Below are 20,637 nucleotides of genomic sequence, written 5' to 3' on the forward strand. Positions count from 1 at the left end.
TTTTTGAGTTCAGAGTCAGTGGGTTTGGTTTTGAGCATGGATAGAAAGATGAGATGCCCTCTCCTAGTTAGGAAGCTTTATCTCTGTGTCAGGAATGCTTTTATTTAATGCGAGTTTGTCATAAATTGTTCCATAAAGAACTAGAGCAGCCATGGTAGCTCTAACGACCACTAGAAGTTATGCCAAATGTTTATAGTTTGAAGAACAACAGACTTTGTTCAAAGAGGGAGAGGACTAAGAACAAAATTCTAGGGAACTTGACACATCTTGAAGTCATTTGTATTAGAAGTAACAGAGGGAATTCCCTGGTGGTCCAGTGGTTAGGACTCTGTACTTTCACTGCCGAGGGTCCGGGTTCATTCCCAGGTCAGGGAACTAAAAAAATCCCACAAGCCACACAGCCTGGCCAGAAACAACAACAAAAATATTTTGAAGTGTTAGGGGTCAGGAACACCATTCAGTCCATAGTAAAAGGTCATTATTTAAAAAAACAAAAAAACAAAAAAACAAAAAACAACTAATAGAGAGACGCCTAATTCTAGTTCTATGAAGAAGTAGATTCCCTAATATTCCACCCCCTGAAACAGCTAAAATGCTGCAAAAATGCTTGAATGCACCTTTTAAACATTTTGCTGATCTAGCATCAAGGTAAGAAATCCACAAAGTCCCCAGAGACACGAAGTTATGGATACTGGATGGTGAGCATCCATCAAAGACCAGTTTTTCCCTGAGGGTTTGTTTCAAACTCTGGAGAACCTGAGCTTCACCTTTAAAGGTTGCAGTGAGTAAAAGGGCAAGACATAGTCTAGGGGACCCCTCAATTGAGAACTTTACAGTAGATTCATAAGAGAGCTGAACCCCAAAAGAGCCGAAGAATTGATGCTTTTGGAACTGTGGTGTTGGAGAGGACTCTTGAGCGTCCCTTGGACTGCAAGGAGATCCAACCAGTCCATTCTGAAGGAGATCAGCCCTGGGATTTCTTTGGAAGGAATGATGCTAAAGCTGAAACTCCAGTACTTTGGCCACCTCATGTGAAGAGTTGACTCATTGGAAAAGACTCTGATGCTGGGAGGGATCGGGGGCAGGAGGAGAAGGGGACGCCAGAGGATGAGATGGCTGGATGGCATCACTGACATGATGGACGTGAGTCTGAGTGAACTCCGGAAGTTGGTGATGGACAGGGAGGCCTGGCGTGCTGCGATTCATAGGGTCGCAAAGAGTCGGACACGACTGAGTGACTGAACTGAACTGAGAGGATGAGTGAGAAATATACCCTGCCAGACAGAAGAGAGAGCTACTAATACAAAACTTGTCTGTCTCGATCGTGGGGGTGAGTGTGAGAGAAAAAAAAATGTCACCTGAGAATTTGCCATTACAAGCGGGTCTTCACTCAGGCTTGTGACCCAAATTCATGCTACGTAAGTAGTAAAAACAAAAAACAAAAAAAAACACTCAAGCAAATAATGTAATTTAAAGACGGTCACAGGTTGAAAGGAGGGTCCCCAGGGATTAGCAGAAGTGACGTTGACTACTCATTAATGGAACTTAACTTTACAACAGAACTCAAACATCACCCACAACAAAGTTCTAAAAACAAATGAATAACTCACAGTCAAAAAAAATCATACACGGGGGGAGGAAGCACAGCACCATTAGTAGAAATGTAAATGGATCAAACTCTCCTGTCAAAAGACAAAGATTTTTTAGACCAGATGCATTATGTATAAGAGGTATATTTAACGCTTAAGAATTCTGTCGAGATTAAAAGTCAAATCAGAAATTCCCTGGCAGTCTAGTGGTTAGGATTTGATGCTTATGCTGCCGTGTTCAGGTCCAATCTCTGGTTGGGAAACTAAAATCCTCAAGCCATGAACTGTAGTCAAAAAATAAATAAAAAGTCAAATGTTATGGGGAAAAGAAAAAAAAACAAAGTAAACTAGAAAGTCAAGTGAAAGTGTTAGTCACTCAGTCGTGTCTGACTTTTTGTGACCTCATGGCCTGTAGACTTCCAGACTCCTCAGTCCATGGAATTCTCCAGGCCAGATTGCTGGAGTGGGTAGCCATTCTTTTCTCCAAGGGATCTTCCCAACCCAGAGATCAAACCCAAGTTTCCTGCATTGCAGGCAGGTTCTTTATCATCTAAGTAAGACGGTAGGTGTTGCAAGAGGGCATCAGAGGGCAAACACACTGAAACCATACTCACAGAAAACTAGTCAATCTAATCACACTAGGACCACAGCCTTGTCGAACTCAATGAAACTAAGCCATGCCCGTGGGGCAACCCAAGACGGGCGGGTCATGGTGGAGAGATTTGACAGAATGTGGTCCACTGGAGAAGGGAATGGCAAACCACTTCAGTATTCTTGCCTTGAGAACCCCATGAACAGTATGAAAAGGCAAAATGATAGGATACTGAAAGAGGAACTCCCCAGGTCAGTAGGTGCCCAGTATGCTACTGGAGATCAGTGGAGAAATAACTCCAGAAAGAATGAAGGGATGGAGCCAAAGCAAAAAGAATACCCAGCTGTGGATGTGACTGGTGATAGAAGCAAGGTCCAATGCTGTAAAGAGCAATATTGCATAGGAACCTGGAATGTCAGGTCCATGAATCAAGGCAAATTGGAAGTGGTCAAACAAGAGATGGCAAGAGTGAATGTAGACATTCTAGGAATCAGTGAACTGAAATGGACTGGAATGGGTGAATTTAACTCAGATGACCATTATATCTACTACTGCGGGCAGGAATCCCTCAGAAGAAATGGAGTAGCCATCATGGTCAACAAAAGAGTCCGAAATGCAGTACTTGGATGCAATCTCAAAAACGACAGAATGATCTCTGTTCATTTCCAAGGCAAACCATTCAATATCACAGTAATCCAAGTCTATGCCCCAACCAGTAATGCTGAAGAAGCTGAAGTTCAACGGTTCTATGAAGACCTACAAGACCTTTTAAAACTAACACCCAAAAAAGATGTCCTTTTCATTATAGGGGACTGGAATGCAAAAGTAGGAAGTCAAGAAACACCTGGCGTAACAGGCAAATTTGGCCTTGGAATACGGAATGAAGCAGGGCAAAGACTAATAGAGTTTTGCCAAGAAAATGCACTGGTCATAACAAACACCCTCTTCCAACAACACAAGAGAAGACTCTATACATGGACACCACCAGATGGTCAACACCGAAATCAGATTGATTATATTCTTTGCAGCCAAAGATGGAGAAGCTCTATACAGTCAGCAAAAACAAGACCAGGAGCTGACTGTGGCTCAGACCATGAACTCCTTATTGCCAAATTCAGACTTAAATTGGAGAAAGTAGGGGAAACCACTAGACCATTCAGGTATGACCTAAATCAAATCCCTTATGATTATACAGTGGAAGTGGGAAATAGATTTAAGGGACTAGATCTGATAGATAGCGTGCCTGATGAGCTATGGAATGAGGTTCGTGACATTGTACAGGAGACAGGGATCAAGACCATTCCCATAGAAAAGAAATGCAAAAAACCAAAATGGCTGTCTGGGGAGGCCTTACAAATAGCTGTGAAAAGAAGAGAAGCGAAAAGCAAAGGAGAAAAGGAAAGATATAAACATCTGAATGCAGAGTTCCAAAGAATAGCAAGAAGAGATAAGAAAGCCTTCTTCAGCGATCAATGCAAAGAAATAGAGGAAAACAACAGAATGGGAAAGACTAGGGATCTCTTCAAGAAAATCAGAGATACCAAAGGAACATTTCATGCAAAGATGAGCTCGATAAAGGACAGAAATGGTATGGACCTAACAGAAGCAGAAGATATTAAGAAGAGGTGGCAAGAATACACAGAACTGTACAAAAAAGATCTTCACGACCCAGATAATCACGATGGTGTGATCACTGACCTAGAGCCAGACATCCTGGAATGTGAAGTCAAGTGGGCCTTAGAAAGCATCACTATGAACAAAGCTAGTGGAGGTGATGGAATTCCAGTGGAGCTATTCCAAATCCTGAAAGATGATGCTGTGAAAGTGCTGCACTCAATATCCCAGCAAATTTGGAAAACTCAGCAGTGGCCACAGGACTGGAAAAGGTCAGTTTTCATTCCAATCCCAAAGAAAGGCAATGCCAAAGAATGCTCAAACTACCGCACAATTGCACTCATCTCACACGCTAGTAAAGTAATGCTCAAAATTCTCCAAGCCAGGCTTCAGCAATACGTGAACCTTGAACTTCCTGATGTTCAAGCTGGTTTTAGAAAAGGCAGAGGAACCAGAGACCAAATTGCCAACATCCACTGGATCATGGAAAAAACAAGAGAGTTCCAGAAAAACATCTATTTCTGCTTTATTGACTATGCCAAAGCCTTTGACTGTGTGGATCACAATAAACTGTGGAAAATTCTGAAAGAGATGGCAATATCAGAACACCTGATCTGCCTCTTGAGAAATTTGTATGCAGGTCAGGAAGCAACAGTTAGAACTGGACATGGAACAACAGACTGGTTCCAAATAGGAAAAGGAGTACATCAAGGCTGTATATTGTCACCCTGTTTATTTAACTTATATGCAGAGTACATCATGAGAAATGTTGGACTGGAAGAAACACAAGCTGGAATCAAGATTGCTGGGAGAAATATCAATAACCTCAGGTATGCAGATGACACCACCCTTATGGCAGAAAGTGAAGAGGAACTCAAAAGCCTCTTGATGAAAGTGAAACTGGGGAGTGAAAAAGTTGGCTTAAAGCTCAACATTCAGAAAACGAAGATCATGGCATCTGGTCCCATCACTTTATGGGGAATAGATGGGGAAACAGTGGAAACAGTGTCAGATTTTATTTTTCTGGGCTCCAAGATCACTACAGATGGTGACTGCAGCCATGAAATTAAGGGACACTTGCTCCTTGGAAGGAAAGTTATGACCAACCTAGATAGCATATTCAAAAGCAGAGACATTACTTTGCCAACAAAGGATCGTCTAGTCAAGGCTATGGTTTTTCCAGTGGTCATGTATGGATGTGACAGTTGGACTGTGACGAAAGCTGAGTGCCGAAGAACTGATGCTTTTGAACTGTGGTGTTGGAGAAGACTCTTGAGAGTCCCTTGGACTGCAAGGAGATCCAACCAGTCCATTCTGAAGGAGATCAGCCCTGGGATTTCTTTGGAAGGAATGATGCTAAAGCTGAAACTCCAGTACTTTGGCCACCTCATGTGAAGAGTTGACTCGTTGGAAAAGACTCTGATGCTGGGAGGGATTGGGGGCAGGAGGAGAAGGGGATGACAGAGGGTGAAATGGCTGGATGGCATCACTGACATGATGGACGTGAGTCTCAGTGAACTCCGGGAGTTGGTGATGGACAGGGAGGCTTGGCGTGCTTCGATTCATGGGGTCACAAAGAGTCAGACACAACTGAGCGACTGATCTGATCTGATCTTTATCATCTAAGCCATATACAAAAAGTGAAATGCTTATATTCGTGCCAGATAAATATAATCAAAATAAAGTTAGTGTCACTCTATTAGTATAAGACAAATAGACTTTAAGATAAAAAGATCACCAGAGGTCAAGAGAGTCATTGCATAATGATAACAAATTCAATAAGAAGATGTAACAATTCTAGTTCTGTTCTTATATTTTTCTCTTTTTGAAGGAGAGGCTTATCTTGCTTGGTTTTAATAGCTTTTCAGATATTTCAGATTTCAGTTCAGTTCAGTCGCTCAGTCGTGTCCGACTCTTTGTGACCCCTTGGACTCCAGGGGGCCTCCCTGTCATCACCAACTCCCAGAGTTTACTCAAACTCATATCCATTGAGTCGGTGATGCCATTCAACCATCTCATCCTCTGTCATCCCCTTCTCCCACCCTCAATCTTTCCCAGCATCAGGGTCTTTTCAAATGAGTCGGCTCTTTGCATGAGGTGGCCAAAGTATTAGAGCTTCAGCTTCAGCATCAGTCCTTCCAATGAATAATCAGGACTGATTTCCTTTAGGATGGACTGGTTGGAGCTCCTTGCAGTCCAAGAGACTTTCAAGAGTCTTCTCCAACACCACAGTTCAAAAGCATCAATTCTTTGGCACACAGCTTTCTTTATATTCCAACTCTCACATCCACAGGTGACTACTGGAAAAACCGTAGCTTTGACTAGATGAACCTTTGTTGGCAAAGTAAGGTCTCTGCTTTTTAATATGCTGTCTAAATTGGTCATAAAAAATTTCAAATTTAGCTTAAACTAATAAGACTAAGTTCCACAAGAGTAGGAATTTTTATCTTTTTTTTGTTGACTTCTATTTCCCCAATGCCTAGTAAACATAGGAGCACATGTGGGTCAGGCACTCCATAAATGAAACACTTTGTTGGAAACTTATGGTGTGTCAAGTCATGTATATTGTGACATCTGGTCCCATCACTTCATGGCAAATAGCCAATTCCAGCACTCACTGGGCCCAGGTCTCCTGACTTCAGTTTCTGACCCCCAAGAGCCTGGGCAAGTCATGACATCATCCTGTAAGCTATGTGTCAGTTCTCACCCACTCTGCAGTTAGTCACAAGCTGGGGGAAAACCCAAGAAACAAAAGCAGCCATCCACAGGCTCCTGAGTGGTGGTCAAGGTGACTCAGGCTGAGATGCAGCATTGCCCATCTTGTGGCAACGCTTGTGGGCTTGTGGGCAGACACGTGGCAGCCACAGGGCCCAGTCCTGCCATGGATACAGGGCCCGTGCCTGCAGGAAGCTGCTCTCCTGGCCTCTCAGGAGGAAGCAGCCAGGACCTCTTCTCCTTTCACAAGCTAGATTCTGCCTCAGGTTCCTACTCAGTTTCTGCAACTTCACGTCTCTGAGCCGCGTCTGTAAAATGAGATGGTGATGCCCACCTTGCACTGCCTTTGGTAATGATGAGATCGTATACAGAAAGTGCCTAGCTCCCCACTACTCTTCCTCAGGATATGACATCTGAATACTTTAATATGTCATCATTACCATTAGTGATCTCCAAGTCAAGGAGGAGGAAATAGTAAGAAGTTCATTGCCTCTTGCTCAGCAGGTAGACTTCCCTGGTGGTTCAGATGGTTAAGAATCTGCCTGCAAGGCAAGAGATCAGGGTTCCATCCCTCGTTTGGGAAGATCCCCTGGAGAAGGGAATAGCCACCCACTCTGGTATCCTTGCCTGGAGAATTCCACGGGCAGAGGAGCCTGGCAGGCTCCATTTCACGGGGTCGCAAAGAGTCAGACACGGTTGAACAGTTATCACTTTCACTTTCAGCAGGTAGATGACCTCGAGGACTGCCTTAGCCCTGTGCTTTGGGCATAGACACCTTGCACGCGACTCCTCTCTGCAGATCCCAGGGCACCCTCTCTCTCTCCCCCTCTTCTAGTCTCCCACCACAAGTTTCTCATCCCCAAGGCCAGACCACAGGTCTAGTTTATAACAAAACAGGGACAACTTTCGCTAAATCAGTGCTTCTCAAATGTGGTTCCTGCACCACCCTGATGGTAACCAGATAACAGGAGAGGAGGGCTTCACCTGTAGGCTTTCAGTGACAGTGAATCATGTGGCAAGAGAGTTCCCTTTCAACTCTTTCATAATCGCCATCATCAAGAAACTGATCATTCCAGGGGATGTGGCTGTTATATAGATTAGAACAGACAAATATCAACAAGATCACATGACTCAGCCTAGCTGGATATTTTAGACATACAAGAAACCAATACAATATTGTAATTAACCTCCAATTAAAATAAGTAAATTTATATTTAAAAAAAATAAAGAGAAAGGATTAAAGCTGAAAAAAAAAGTTTATAATGAATAAGAATAGAAAGTGCTATGCAATCGCAACTCTGCTAATGAAATAAAAACATTAAAGTGCTATCAAGGTCCCCTGTGTATCCCTCTCTAATGCTGTTCTCCTTCATCCCTCTCATGAACACATCACTTTGCTCTAGAAATTACCAGTCTCCTGAACTGACAGCTGATAATTTTCGTGCACATCCTCCCCTCCTAGGTACCTCATCCCTAGGTAGTACTTTGCAGACTGTAGTTGGTTTTATACTTGTTATGTTGTTGAACTTGAAATGTTAACATATGTAGCCTTAGTTCATGTATTTTAACTACTGTGTGAGATTCCATTGTAGCATTATGCGGCCACTTATCTATCCAGTCTACTTTGGAAGAATATTTACGTTGTTTCTAGGTTCTTCTTAAGGTAAATTTTTTTATGGGTCAGTGAAATGAGTACCTTCTTTCATTGATTTTTGTTTATGCATGTTGTTTCAAGTTATAATAGTAAAATCCAATAGCTTTGATTCTATAATTGTAAAACCTTGCTTTACATATCATTTTCGCAGCTCTAAAGTCTATAGGTGCATGCCAAGTCACTTCAGTCATGTCTGACTCTGTGCAACCCGCCAGCCTCTTCTGTCCGTATGATTCTCCAGGCAAGAATACTGGAGTGGGTTGTCATGACCTCCTTCAAGGATCTTCGAGACCCAGGGGTGGAACCCACGTCTCTTATGTCGCCTCTCTACAGTCACTCGAAACATCATCAGGACTTATTGATTCTACGTTTGCTTACAGCACACAGGACAGAGCTAATCAAGTAAGTCACAAACACTCAAAGATGAAATTACAGATATGCACAGCATCTTTGTCACCATTCATAAGTATTGTAACGCCTTCCTCTCTGAGATAGACATCCTTCAGCCTTAGACATAATATATAGAAATTTGTGATTAAATTAGCATTGTTTAGCATTAAAAAACCCAAATTTGTAACAATAATCAAATAATCTTAAGAAACCCAGAATACAATCAAAATTGGAGATGGAATTTAGACTCCCTAAACAGCTGCCTTCCACTGCTGCTGCTGCTGCTAGGCAAGTTTAATGTGGTCAGTTTTCCACTGTGGGATTGTCAAACAGAATCCACTTAAAGACATTATCCTTCAGTATACACATAAGGATGAACGGCACTTTTCTTTAAAATTATCCATTTTTTCATGGGAGTGCTGTCAGATAGACTTCCTGACACATAACCTGTGATGATTCTAGAAGGAATTACGGGTGGGCAATCATGAATGACCAGTGCCACAAAAGGTGTAGTGATTATACCATTAGCTGATCTTGTGAGAAGATTCTGGAATGCCAGTATCAGAATTCAGAGCCCTTAACAACCTGTTTTAAGGTTCTCAGAAATACAATACCCTCATGGGTTTAGCAGCTTATGGACTTGCTTTTATGCGTAACATCATACTATCCTGCAACAGAAGGAGACAAAATTGTAAAGACTCAACCATTAACCCTTTAAAACTTACACGATATTCCAAAGTGTAATCGATTCGACCGACTCCATTTTTAAAATAATTATATTTATTTGGCTGCACTGCGACTTAGTTGCAGCAGGTTGGGTCTTCAATCCTCATGGCTACGTGCGGGATCTTTAGTTGTGGGAGGTGGAATCTGGTTCCCTGACCAGGGATGGAACCCAGATCCCCTGCATTGAGAGAGCCGAGTCTTAGGCAGTGAACCACCAAGGAAATGCTGTCACTGAGTCCGTTTTTAACAAACACTAAATTCCGTCACTCCGCTTGGATCTATTATGTTCAATCCATTAAAGTCACATGTGTTCCAGGATCCTTATAAAAGACATTCATGTCTGTTCTGTGTTGATTGTTATCTCTCAGGTTTTTTTGGCCATCACAAATAATGTTGCTTTGTGTGTCATAATGCACATGTCTAAGACTTTTCCTGGGTTATATAGTGAGGAGTGGAAACACTGGATATGTGCCTCTCCCATTTCAATAGTTATTGCTCAAATGTTAACGTTAGGTGATGAAAGTATTCTAAGTGGTCTCCAGCCAAGTAGGAGAGTTCTTATTTTTCTACATCCTTTGTTCTCGTTCACTCATTCACGTCCGACTCTTTGAGATCCCAAAGTCTCCAAGACTGCAGAGACTGCAGCACGCCAGGCTTCCCTGTCCTCTGCTGTCTCCCAGAGTTTGCTCAAACTCATGTCCACTGAGTCAGTGATGCCATCCAACCATCTCATCCTCTGTCATCCCCTTCTCCTCCTGCCTTTAGTCTTTCTCAGCATCAGGGTCTACATCCTTACTGGTAACTTTCAACATTTTTACTACTTTTCTGATGCAGACAGCTTCAGCTAGGTGCCGGTCTACCTGTAACTCCTCTATAACACTTGCTAAGCATGCTTTGTCACTAAGAGACATTGGATCTCAGGATCAGGACCTCCCATAAGCAGAAGAATATAAACATTTTACTTTCCATCTGCTCGCCACTATTCTTAGGCAAGTGACATGACTTTGCAACTGAGATAGGAATATGGAATTTCCTTCTATGATAAATAATACAGAGAAAGTAAAAGAGGGGAATAATAACGCATGTGATAATTGTAAGACAAAAATTTTACAGGGGGACTTTGATGACTATAGACAGAGGTAATGCTGTACTCATGACTAATCACGAGGGAACACTCTGAGACCGGCGGCTTCTGCAGCAAGGTAACACCTACCTGAAAACAGCAGCATTACAGAACTGAAAGAAATTCTAGGGACGGTATAATCTGACCTGTGTTTCACATGTGATGAAACAGGGGGCCAGAGAGAGGAAATAAATTGCTGTGGTGGCCCAGAGAGTCAGGGACCAAGTGGAAGCTGGCATTCAGGTTTTCGTGACTGAGCATGTGATGCGGTACTGGACTGGGTTGGCAGGAAAGAGGAAGGCAGCCTTGGAAAAGCTGCTCTAGCTCCTGGTTCTGTGCACCCCGTGGTTGCAGTTTAATCATCCATTACCTCCATAACACATTCTTGAGGTGTTAGATGGAGTCCCGTGGCCTGCTTTTGATCCCCATCTCAGGGTGTTTGATGGAGACTCATGGCCTGCTTCTCCTCTCCATCTTGGACTCTTGGGGATGGATTCTCAGGCCTGGTCCTCTCTCTCAGGTGCCTCAGAGGTGAGGTACTTAAGAACATGGTTTCCTTACTCCCCACAGCAACTGACCCACCTGCCGTCTTCTCCACAACCATGGCTGACGATTACACACCATCTCTTCCTTCTGATAAAATTCTTTTTTGGCTCCCCCGCCTCCTTTCCTAACTAATAAGTTGTAAGTTCTCAAATCTCCTCTTTTTCTCTCAGGGATAATTGACGGGCATTACCATCTTGTCCAAAGAATTGATGCTTTTGAATTGGTGTTAAAGAAGACTCTTGAGAACCCCTTGGACTGCGAGGAAATCAAACTAATCAGTCCTAATGGAAATCAACCCTGAAGACGCATTGGAAAAATTGATGCTGAAACTGAAGCTCCAATACCTTGGTCACCTGGTACAAAGAGCCGATACGTTGGAAAAGACCCTGATGCTGGGAAAGATTGAGGGCAGGAGGAGAAGAGGGCAGCAGAGGATAAGATGGTTACATAGCATCACCAACTCAATGGACATGAATTTCAGCAAACTCAAATGAATTTGAGCAAAAAATAATGGAGGACAGGGGAGCCTGGTGTGCTGCAATCTCTGGGGTCATGACTAGCGACTGAACAGCAACAGCCACTACCTTGTCCAAGAAACCGTGTGGTCTTCCAACTGCTGGGAAGAGAAATCTCAGAAAGAAAGTGGAAGTGGGGGTCAAAGTTTCCTCTTTCTCTCTAACTACAGTAAAGCAGATGCTGATCTGCTTCACAAAGTTAGTTCTGATGAAGTTGAGAACTTTCGTACAGGTACCCTGTCATTCTCTTGTCGTGGGGAAGACCTGTGTGAAGCCGTAAAACTTCGTGATTGTAGAATTATTCTTAAAAGTATAGGGTTGGTCAAAAAGTTCATTCGAGTTTTTCTGTTATACTTTATGGAAAGACTTGAACCAACTTTTTGGCCAACTCAATATTAAATTTTTGGGCTTCCCTGGTGGCTCAGATGGTAAAGAATCTGCAAGGCAAGAGATCCAGGTTCAATCCCTGGGTCAGGAAGATTCCCTGGAGAAGGAAATGGCAACCCACTCCAGTCTTCTTGCCTGGAGAACTCCATGGACAGAGGAGCCTGGTGGGCTATAGTCCTTGAGGTTGAAAAGGATCAGACACAACTGAGCTCTAACATTGTACTTCACTTCAAAATTAAATTTGTACAAAAAAGTACAAGATATACCCAGCCTGCAAAAATTATTGATTTGCCCTGTGAATTATGCTTAAAGGCCTAAAAAGTATGCAATTTTGTTTATCTTAATTGATAATTTGTTGCCCAGAGGATATTTACCTCTATATCTCTGCTGAAAAGTGTACTTTGTTAGGTGAGAAGAGCTTTAGAATTTCTATCTTCTACCTCTCAGCCTTTATACATAAAATTTATAATGTCATAGTCTTGTTGGACAGCTTATTCTAGCCCAGAGTTGAGTCCATCTCATTTAAAATTCTGTATTAATTTCACATTGCTGTTTAGCTTATGCCTTTTTGCATTATGTTTTAGTGGTTCTTCAAGGGCTATTTTTTAAGAGACACTTCAGATTTTAAAAAAATGTTTATTTATTTATTTTTGGCTGAGCTGAGTTTTCATTGCTGCACAGGCTTTTCTCTAATGTAGTGCTCAGGTTTCTCACTGTGGTGACCTCGCCTGTTGCAAAGCATGGACTCTAGGGCTTGAGGGCTCAGCAGTTGTGGCTCCCAGGCTCTAGGGCACAAGCGGCACATGGGCTTAGAGGCTGTTCAGCATGTGGGATCCTCCCGGGCCAGGGATCGAACCTGTGACTCCTGCATTGGCAGGTGGATTCTTTACCACTGAACCACCAGGGAAGCCCCTCAAAGGCTTTTAATATATATTTTCCACTCTCTCAACCAACACAGAGGAAACGTTACACCACTTAATATAAAGTACAGATTGCCACCATGTGGGTCCAACAATCACACATTATGCTCCACCATCCTTTATGCTGTATCCATCGTATATATTATATCTGCTGCTGCTAAGTTGCTTCAGTCCGACTCTGTGCGACTCTGTGCAACCCCATAGATGGCAGCCCACGAGGCTCCCCCGTCCCTAGGATTCTCCAGGCAAGAACACTGGAGTGGGTTGCCATTTCCTTCCCCAGCGCATGAGAGTGAAAAGTGAAAGGGAAGTCGCTCAGTCATGTCTGACTCTTAGCGACCCCACGGACTGCAGCCTACCAGGCTCCTCTGTCCACGGGATTCTCCAGGCCAGAGTACTGGAGTGGGGTGCCATTGCCTTCTCCATATATTATATCTACATGTATTTAAAAATCACAAGATAGTATCATACCTTTTGCTTTAAGCAGTTATGTTTTTAAATAAATTAAGGAGAAAAAAAAACAATCTTTCGGGACCTCCCTGGTGGCCCAGTGGCTGACTCTGCACTCCCAGTGCAGGGGGCCCAGGGTTCAATCCCTGGTCAAGAACTATGTGTTGTGACTAAAAGATCCTGTGTGCCACAAATAAGATCTGGCACAGCCAAATAAATACATTATTTAAAAATAAATTAAAAAACGTTTATACTTACCTAAGGTTACTATTTCTGACACTCTTTAGTTCTTCCCAACTGGTATCTAACTGAGTTTCTAACTGGTATATAATTTTCCTTCCATCTAAAGAACTTATTTTAGCATTTCTTAAAATGCAGGACTATTGCAACATACTCTTTTAGTTTTTTAAGTCTGAAAATATCTATTTTCCCCACATACTTGAGGGATAGTTTCACTGTTTTAGAAGCCTGGGTTGACCATTTTTTCCTTTTCAGTTCGTCCAAGATACTGTTCCACCGTCTTCTGGTATCCATGATGTTGAATGAGAAGTTAGTGATGACTCATGTGCCCTCCTGTATATAATGTGCTCTTGTCTTGTTTTTTTATTTTTTGGCTGTGCTGTGTGGCATGCGGGATCTTAGATCCCTGATCAGGGATTAAACCTCCACCCCCTGCATTGACAGTGTGGAGTCTTAACCACTGGGCCACCAGGGACGTCCCTGCAATGCGATCTTTTGATCCGGCTCCTTTCACAAATTTCTCCTGATCTTTAGTTTTCTGTTGTTTGACTATGATGTGCCTACGTGTGGATTTCCTTGCGTTTGTCTTGCTGAGCTTCATGGTTTTCATGCTGTTTAATTTTCACCAAAGTTGAGAAATTTGGGGCTTTATTTCTGTGACCTTTTTTCTACCCCACTCCCTCACTTCTTCCGTCCTTGTAAGTATGTATAAGTTGGACCTTTTGACATTGTCCCACAGATCCTTGAAGCTCTTTTCTTTTTCAATCTTTTTCTCTCTGTTCTTCAGATCAAATAATTTCTATTGTGACACCTTAAGGTTTCTTCTGTTATCCCCTTTTTGCCATTAATCCAATCCAAAGACTTGTAAATTTTCCTACATTGTAATTTTCACTTTGATCATTTCCATTTGGTAATTTTTAGTAGTTTCTGTTTTTCTGCTGAAAGTTCCTATTTTTTTATTTTCATGAGCATGTTTTCCTTGGCACCCTTTATGTCTATTTCATTCATGGTTAGAGTCACTGCTTTAACAAATCCTTGTCTCAGGACTTCCCTGGCAGCCCAGTGGTTTAAGACACCACCTCTCAATGCATGGGGTACAAATTCAATCCCTGGTCAGGGAGCAAAGATCCCATATGCCTCCAGGCCCCAAAAAAACAAAACATAAAACAGAAGCAATATTGTAACAAAGTCAGTAAAGACTTGAAAAATAGAAAGATTTTAAAAAGTAAAAATAAAAAGATTTTTTAAAAATCCTTGTCTGCTAATTTCAACATCTGGGTCATCTGGGGGTCAATTTCCATTGATTATCCTTTTCTCCTGAGAATGGGTCCCTTTTTCCTATCCCTTTATAGTCAGGTAATTTTGGATAGGTACTGCCTATCACAATATGTGATACGTGGCTCAAAATAGCCTGGAGTTAAACTCCCCTCTCGGTCCTCCCCACCATTCTATGCAAAACAAAGAACTCTCTCACCGGAAGGAAAAAAAACGAGAAAAAAAGGTTGATTACGCCCAGCTCCCAGTCGGTCCCAGCCTCTGGCTGATCTCCAGAATTCCTTGCCCCAGCCGTTTAAGAGATAACTACTCCGAATAACCTTGGAGAAGAACAGGCCCCCTTAAGACAGTAGATTTCCTCATATATGCCTATATATACTTGCTCTTTTCTTGGGTTAGCTCACTAATCTGACTGCTGCCCCTTCTCGCCTCATTAAAGGTGATACATTCTTGTAAAGTGCCCGTCTCATTCTTTTTCTGAACCTCGCCTTTTCTAACTCCATAGAAAGAAGGAAGAAAGAAAGTGAAGTCGCTCAGTCGTGTCCGACTCTTTGCGACCCCATGGTCTGTAGCCCACCAGGCTTCTCTGTCCATGGGATTCTCTAGGCAAGAATACTGGAGTGGGTTGCCATTTCCTTCTCCATACCCTACAGTAAACACTCTGGATTGTGTTCTAATCTGAACAGGGTTAATTTGGTTGTTGCTGCTGTTTCAGCAGGCTCCTATATTGGCTGGAATCAAATGCCTAGTCTCCTGCCCTCAACACAACCCCCATGGTAGGTTACAACTCAAATTTCAGCTCAGTTCCTTTAGCCTTAGTTGAGCTGTGAATGCATGAATGAACAAGAACTCGAATGAGCCGTGAATGCAGGGTTCAGAGGTCAACCATACATTTGGACAGTTTATACCCAGAATTTAGAGCAACTTCTCTCTCTCTCTCTCCTTCTTGGAATTTCTACTCCCACTTTCCAGCAACTATTGTTATCTCAAATTTTGTCCTCTGGTTATTCGGGGCAGTAAAACTTTTTTCTTTTTCCAAGCAGAATTTTACTTGCCCTGCAGAACACAGACTGAGACCTCCTTGAGCTAAACTAATGAGCTGGGAATTCACCAGTGATATTCTTGTCTTCCACATATTGACTCCTGTCCAGGGTCTGCCTGCTCTGATTGCTCCCCAGGGCCTTCAGGTAGCTGTTTTTTATACTTTCTTCTGCCTCCCAGCCATCAGAGCTTATAGTTGTCATTGTGGTAGTGTTGGTCAAATAGGAACTCTCACCCATACTGGAAGTGGAAATCCCTATTTGTCTCACTGAAATGAACAATGCAAATGGTCCCATCTGAGAGATGGTAAAATGAGGCCAGGAAAGGAAACGAGGTCACAGTGCGTTTCTGGAAGAGCAATCAGCTATGATATAAAAAGCGGGGGCTGAGGTTTTTCAGGGTAGAATCCTACAACAGACTGGCTCCTATGCAAAGCCTGTTTTCCGTGTTATTAATTGGGGATAATATTAGTAATAGTCAATTTTCATGAAGTGCTTACCAGGACCAGCACTAAGCCCCTTATACATACTACCTCTTTTAATCCTCAGAAAAATCTGATGAGATTGAATTATTTTTCCTGGGAGATTTTTCAGAGGAAGGGACTGAAGTTTAATGAAGCTGAGCCCAAGGTGACACAATTGCTTGCATGATTAATCAATAATCATAATGGCTCATATTTATTGAATTCAAATTTATTGAACTATTATCAAGTTGTGGATGATGTGCTGGGTACTCTCCAGGCGTTATCTCGCTTACTCCTCCCTACAACTCTAAGATGTAAATACCATTATTATCACTTCATGTTTTTGTAACAGGGGAGAGTCAGTTTTGACTCTTCCATGCAAGATCTGTGTCTTTGGCTGCTTTTGTTATTATAATCACACATAATGGCCTGCCTCAGAGAATCCTTCCCCTCTGCCTCTTAAACTAAAATGCCTCTGATCAGAACCCTGTCCACCTGTAGATGGCAGGAAGGAAAAAAATTAACACATCTCCCTGCCTGAGGCTTGCCCTTCTAGGAGACACTTATAAGAGTAAATGGCCTCTACTCTGTTTCCTCACCTCCCTGCCATCTCTGATACCTAAAAGGACCTGGTATCCAGACCGGGACAAGATGGTTATTTTGAGTCTTTAGTCTGCCGTCTTCTCGGTCAGGCTTGCGGAATAAAGCCGTGTTCATTCCTTGCCTCAGTACCTCGCCTCTTGGATTCACTGGCCTGCCCTGCCATGAGCAGAGTGAGCTTGGACTCGGTAACGTTTCCAGATGGAGAAATGGCAGCAAGGAGAGGCTAAGTAACTTGCCAAACATCAAGTAATTGGGGATTTGAACCCAGCAGACTGGCTCCAAACCCAACTGCTTAATTGCTATGCCCCAGTGCCTTCTTGTTATGATGCAACATCCGAGAAAGCCTATCACCTTATAGGTCCTCAAAGAGGCAAGTCTTGTTCCTCTTAGTAAATACTGGATTGGGTCTAAAGGAATCCACAGAGCCGTGACCCTCTTTGGCATACGCACACGCAAGGTATGCACGTATCTATGGGTCTAAATCAAGACCAGAACCCATTTCCATCAATTCATCAGGCAACCCCAGCCTAACGTGCAAATGAGGAAATCCTCCTTAGCAGGAATAAGCTGCAGAGGTTCCCCCATCCTGATTTTCACTTCACATTTTGGATGCTACAAGCTGGGTGAGCAGAGATACCAGGCGCTAGCCCAGGGGAGCTGCCCTGCATCTGAGCGCTACCATGAATCACTTCCAGACCATCCTGTCTCAGGTCCGGATGTTGCTCTCTAGCCATCGGCCGAGCCAAGTGCAGGCGCTTCTGGACAACCTGCTGGCGGAAGAGCTCCTCTCCAGGGAGTACCACCATGCCCTGCTCCATGAGTCTGATGGTGAGGCTCTGGCCAGGAAGATCTCCTTGACCCTGCTGGAGAAAGGAGACCCAGACTTCGCCCTCTTGGGGTGGATCTGGAGTGGGCTGCAGGCCCCCACAGCAGAGAGGGGCCCCAGCTACAAGGACCCTGGTGGTAAGTTGCCATCCATCCCTTTTTTCTCATGGAGCCATGTCTGGCTGTCAGCAGCTCAGGGCTTTTCCCTCTAATCTCTGAAAGGGAGGTCCTCATGTTCATCTCTGTCCCAAGCTGAGAAGGCAGAATGAATAGGAATCGGGGTCTCTGGTTGAGCTGGCAGGAGCAGCAAGTGCTTAGAGAGCTCAGGCTGGGATGCCGAGAGCATTGGCAGAACAGTGTGCTTCCCACTCTGCTTAAAAGTAAACCGTCCCGGAGGCACACAGCCAAATGCCCACTGGGTTTGCTCTCTGAGCTCCCTGGGTACCTTAGGCATGTGCAAGGCCCTGGTGAAGGGCACAGATGGACAAATCAGCCGCTGCCTGCAAGTGGGAAAGACGGATGCCGGCACAATCAGTGTGTCTCAAAGCTGAAGACATAGGTTGCCACAGAGAGGAAGGGCTGAAGAGCTGGAGAGCAGAGATTGCCGTGTGTGCACATGTGTGTGTGAGCATGTGTGTGCATGTTTGCGTGGGCGTGTGTGTGTGCATGTGTATGCACGTGCCTGTGTGTGCATCCGGGTCATGAAGAGAGAGGGAAACTGAAAGACACACAGGGAGGAAGAGAAAGGGAAGGAGAGACAGGAGAGAAAGAGAGGGAGGTAGACAGAAGGACAGAAGAAGGGAGGAAGGATGGGAGGAAAGAAGAGAGAGAGGGAGGAAGACAGAGAAAGAGGGGGAGAAAGAGAGAGAGAGACAGAAGAGGAACCAAGTTGAAGAGAGTGTCTTGTTTTTAAAGGGTACTGCTGACTCCTGATTCATCTTAAAGCGGGAAAAAAAGCCTATGCCATACCATTTCCACTCGCATCCTTGGCTCCTCAAACATTTTAGGTCTTCTTTCCCACTTGCAAGAAGGTTCTCACTTTGTTGCAAACAAGAGTCTTCTTAATTTTTATTTTTGGACATACCACGCAGCTTGAGGGATCTTAGTTCCCCCAACCAGGTGTGTCAAACCCAGGCCGCCCTCCACAACCCAGCCGCAGAAGCGTGGAGTCCTAACCACTGGACCACCAGGGAATTCCCACTAACAACATTCTTCCTAAAGACACTTACTTTTCAGCCTCCGTTACATAAACCTGTGCTTTCCCAATTTTGTGAGCTGATGTCATAAATTCTAGTCCTTGGTCTTTTTATGGTTTTGGAGTAACTTACAACTTGATATAATCACAATTCACATTTATTGAGTATTTCGTTGCTTGCCAGGCACACCTAAGCCAGTGGGTTTTCTCATATCCACCCTAACCCTTTAATGATTTCATGCATTGGAGAAGGAAATGGCAACCCACTCCAGTTTTCTTGCCTGGAGAATCCCAGGGATGGGGGAGCCTGGTGGGCTGCTGTCAATGGGGTCGCCCAGAGTCGGACACGACTGAAGTGACTTAGCAGCAGCAGCAGCCTTATGTTACACAGGAAGAAAAGACAGAGACTGCCCAGAGGTGACCAACTCCGGTCCCCAAGCAGGAAGTGTTGAGGCTGGATTTGAAGGCAGACACACTTGTGGCTCAGTCTGGTCTTAAGGGCTAAACAGCCTCTTGATGATTTTGCCATGGGCTCCAGGGCAGTTGTAGGCATTTCTCCAACTCTTCTGCCAAGATACATGTTTACAAGGGGTGGGCTGTCTTCCTGGGTGAATTCTCACCCAGATCATCTCTGTCTGTTCTTCAGACACATCTTTTACTCTTCCCCTCCTAAAAGACCCCAGGGGGGCTGGGACATCTCTATCACCTGAATGACCCCCCTGATTTCTTAATGGGAGTGCAAGCCACTTATGGGGTCTTTTTAAAAACATTTTTTATTTTGTATTGGAGTATAATTGCTTTACAGCAGTGTGTTAGCTTCAGGTGTACAGCAAAGTGACTCAGGGATACATATACATGTATCTACTCTTTTCTCGAATTCCTTTCCCATTTAGGTTGTTACATAATATTGAGCAGAGTTCCCTGCAGCATAAGGTAGGTCCTTGTAGGTCCTTCCTCTTGTTGTTGCTATTCAGTCGCTAAATTGTGTCTGATTCTTTGCGACCCCTTGCACTGCAGCACACCAGGCTCCTTTGTCCTCCACTATCTCCTGGAATCTGCGCAAATCCATGTCCATTGAGTCAGTGATGCTATCTAACCGCTATCTCATCCTCTGCCGCCCTCTTCTCCTTTTGCTTCAATCTTTCCCAGCATCAGGGTCTTCTCCAGAGTCGGCTCCTTGCATCAGGGGGCCAAAGTATTGGAGCTTCAGCTTCAGCAGCATCCTTCCAAGGAATATCCAGGGTTGATTTCCTTGTCCGTTATCTATTTTAAATACAGCAGTGTGTACATGTCTCTCCTAAAGATGCTACCAGAAAACTACTAGAGCTCGTCAATGAATTTGGCAAAGTTGTAGGTTACAGAATTAACACACAGAAATCTGTTGCATTTCTCTACAATGAAAGATCAGAAAGAGAAATGAAAGGAACAGTCCTCTTTACCATTGCATGAAAATGAATAAAATACCCAGGAATAAACCTATGGAAGGAGGCAAAAGACGTGCACTCTGAAAACTGTAAGATGCAGAGGAAAGAAACTGCAGAGAACACACATGGCCTATGCAGTCTTGATGCAGATGCCAACTTCAGGGGGTGTCAAGGCCTTCCTCTCTCCTCGACACACCCCCTGCAAACTGCAGCCTCCTCCACTCTGCTGGCTGCCCACACCTCTGCTCCTCCCTCTCGCTTCAAGGGCGGGTTCCTGTTATTAAATTCAGTTTCCTCCCAGGGGATGTAATATATTTATTTCTGATGCCATGTGACTCTAGAAAGGGAAC

The 20,637-nt window shown here is 43.7% G+C and overlaps 1 protein-coding gene and 1 non-coding gene across 4 annotated transcripts in view; both read left to right on the plus strand.

The window, feature by feature from the left end:
• Positions 1-302: 302 nt before the first annotated feature.
• On the plus strand, positions 303-375 carry TRNAE-UUC (transfer RNA glutamic acid (anticodon UUC)). The gene has a single exon. It is a non-coding gene; the product is annotated as a tRNA-Glu (tRNA).
• A 17,068-nt stretch (positions 376-17,443) lies between these two features.
• Positions 17,444-20,637, plus strand: part of CIITA (class II major histocompatibility complex transactivator) — a 59,165-nt gene continuing 55,971 nt past the window's right edge. For all 3 annotated transcript variants that reach the window (XM_010819255.4, XM_010819256.4, XM_024985427.2), the window contains exon 1: positions 17,444-17,806. In XM_010819255.4, the coding sequence (XP_010817557.1) occupies positions 17,524-17,806 (283 nt within the window). In that variant the 5' untranslated portion in view covers positions 17,444-17,523. The remainder of the gene's footprint in view (positions 17,807-20,637) is intronic.

This window comes from Bos taurus, chromosome 25 (genome assembly GCF_002263795.3).
Source record: "Bos taurus isolate L1 Dominette 01449 registration number 42190680 breed Hereford chromosome 25, ARS-UCD2.0, whole genome shotgun sequence".
NCBI classification, from domain to species: domain Eukaryota; kingdom Metazoa; phylum Chordata; class Mammalia; order Artiodactyla; family Bovidae; genus Bos; species Bos taurus.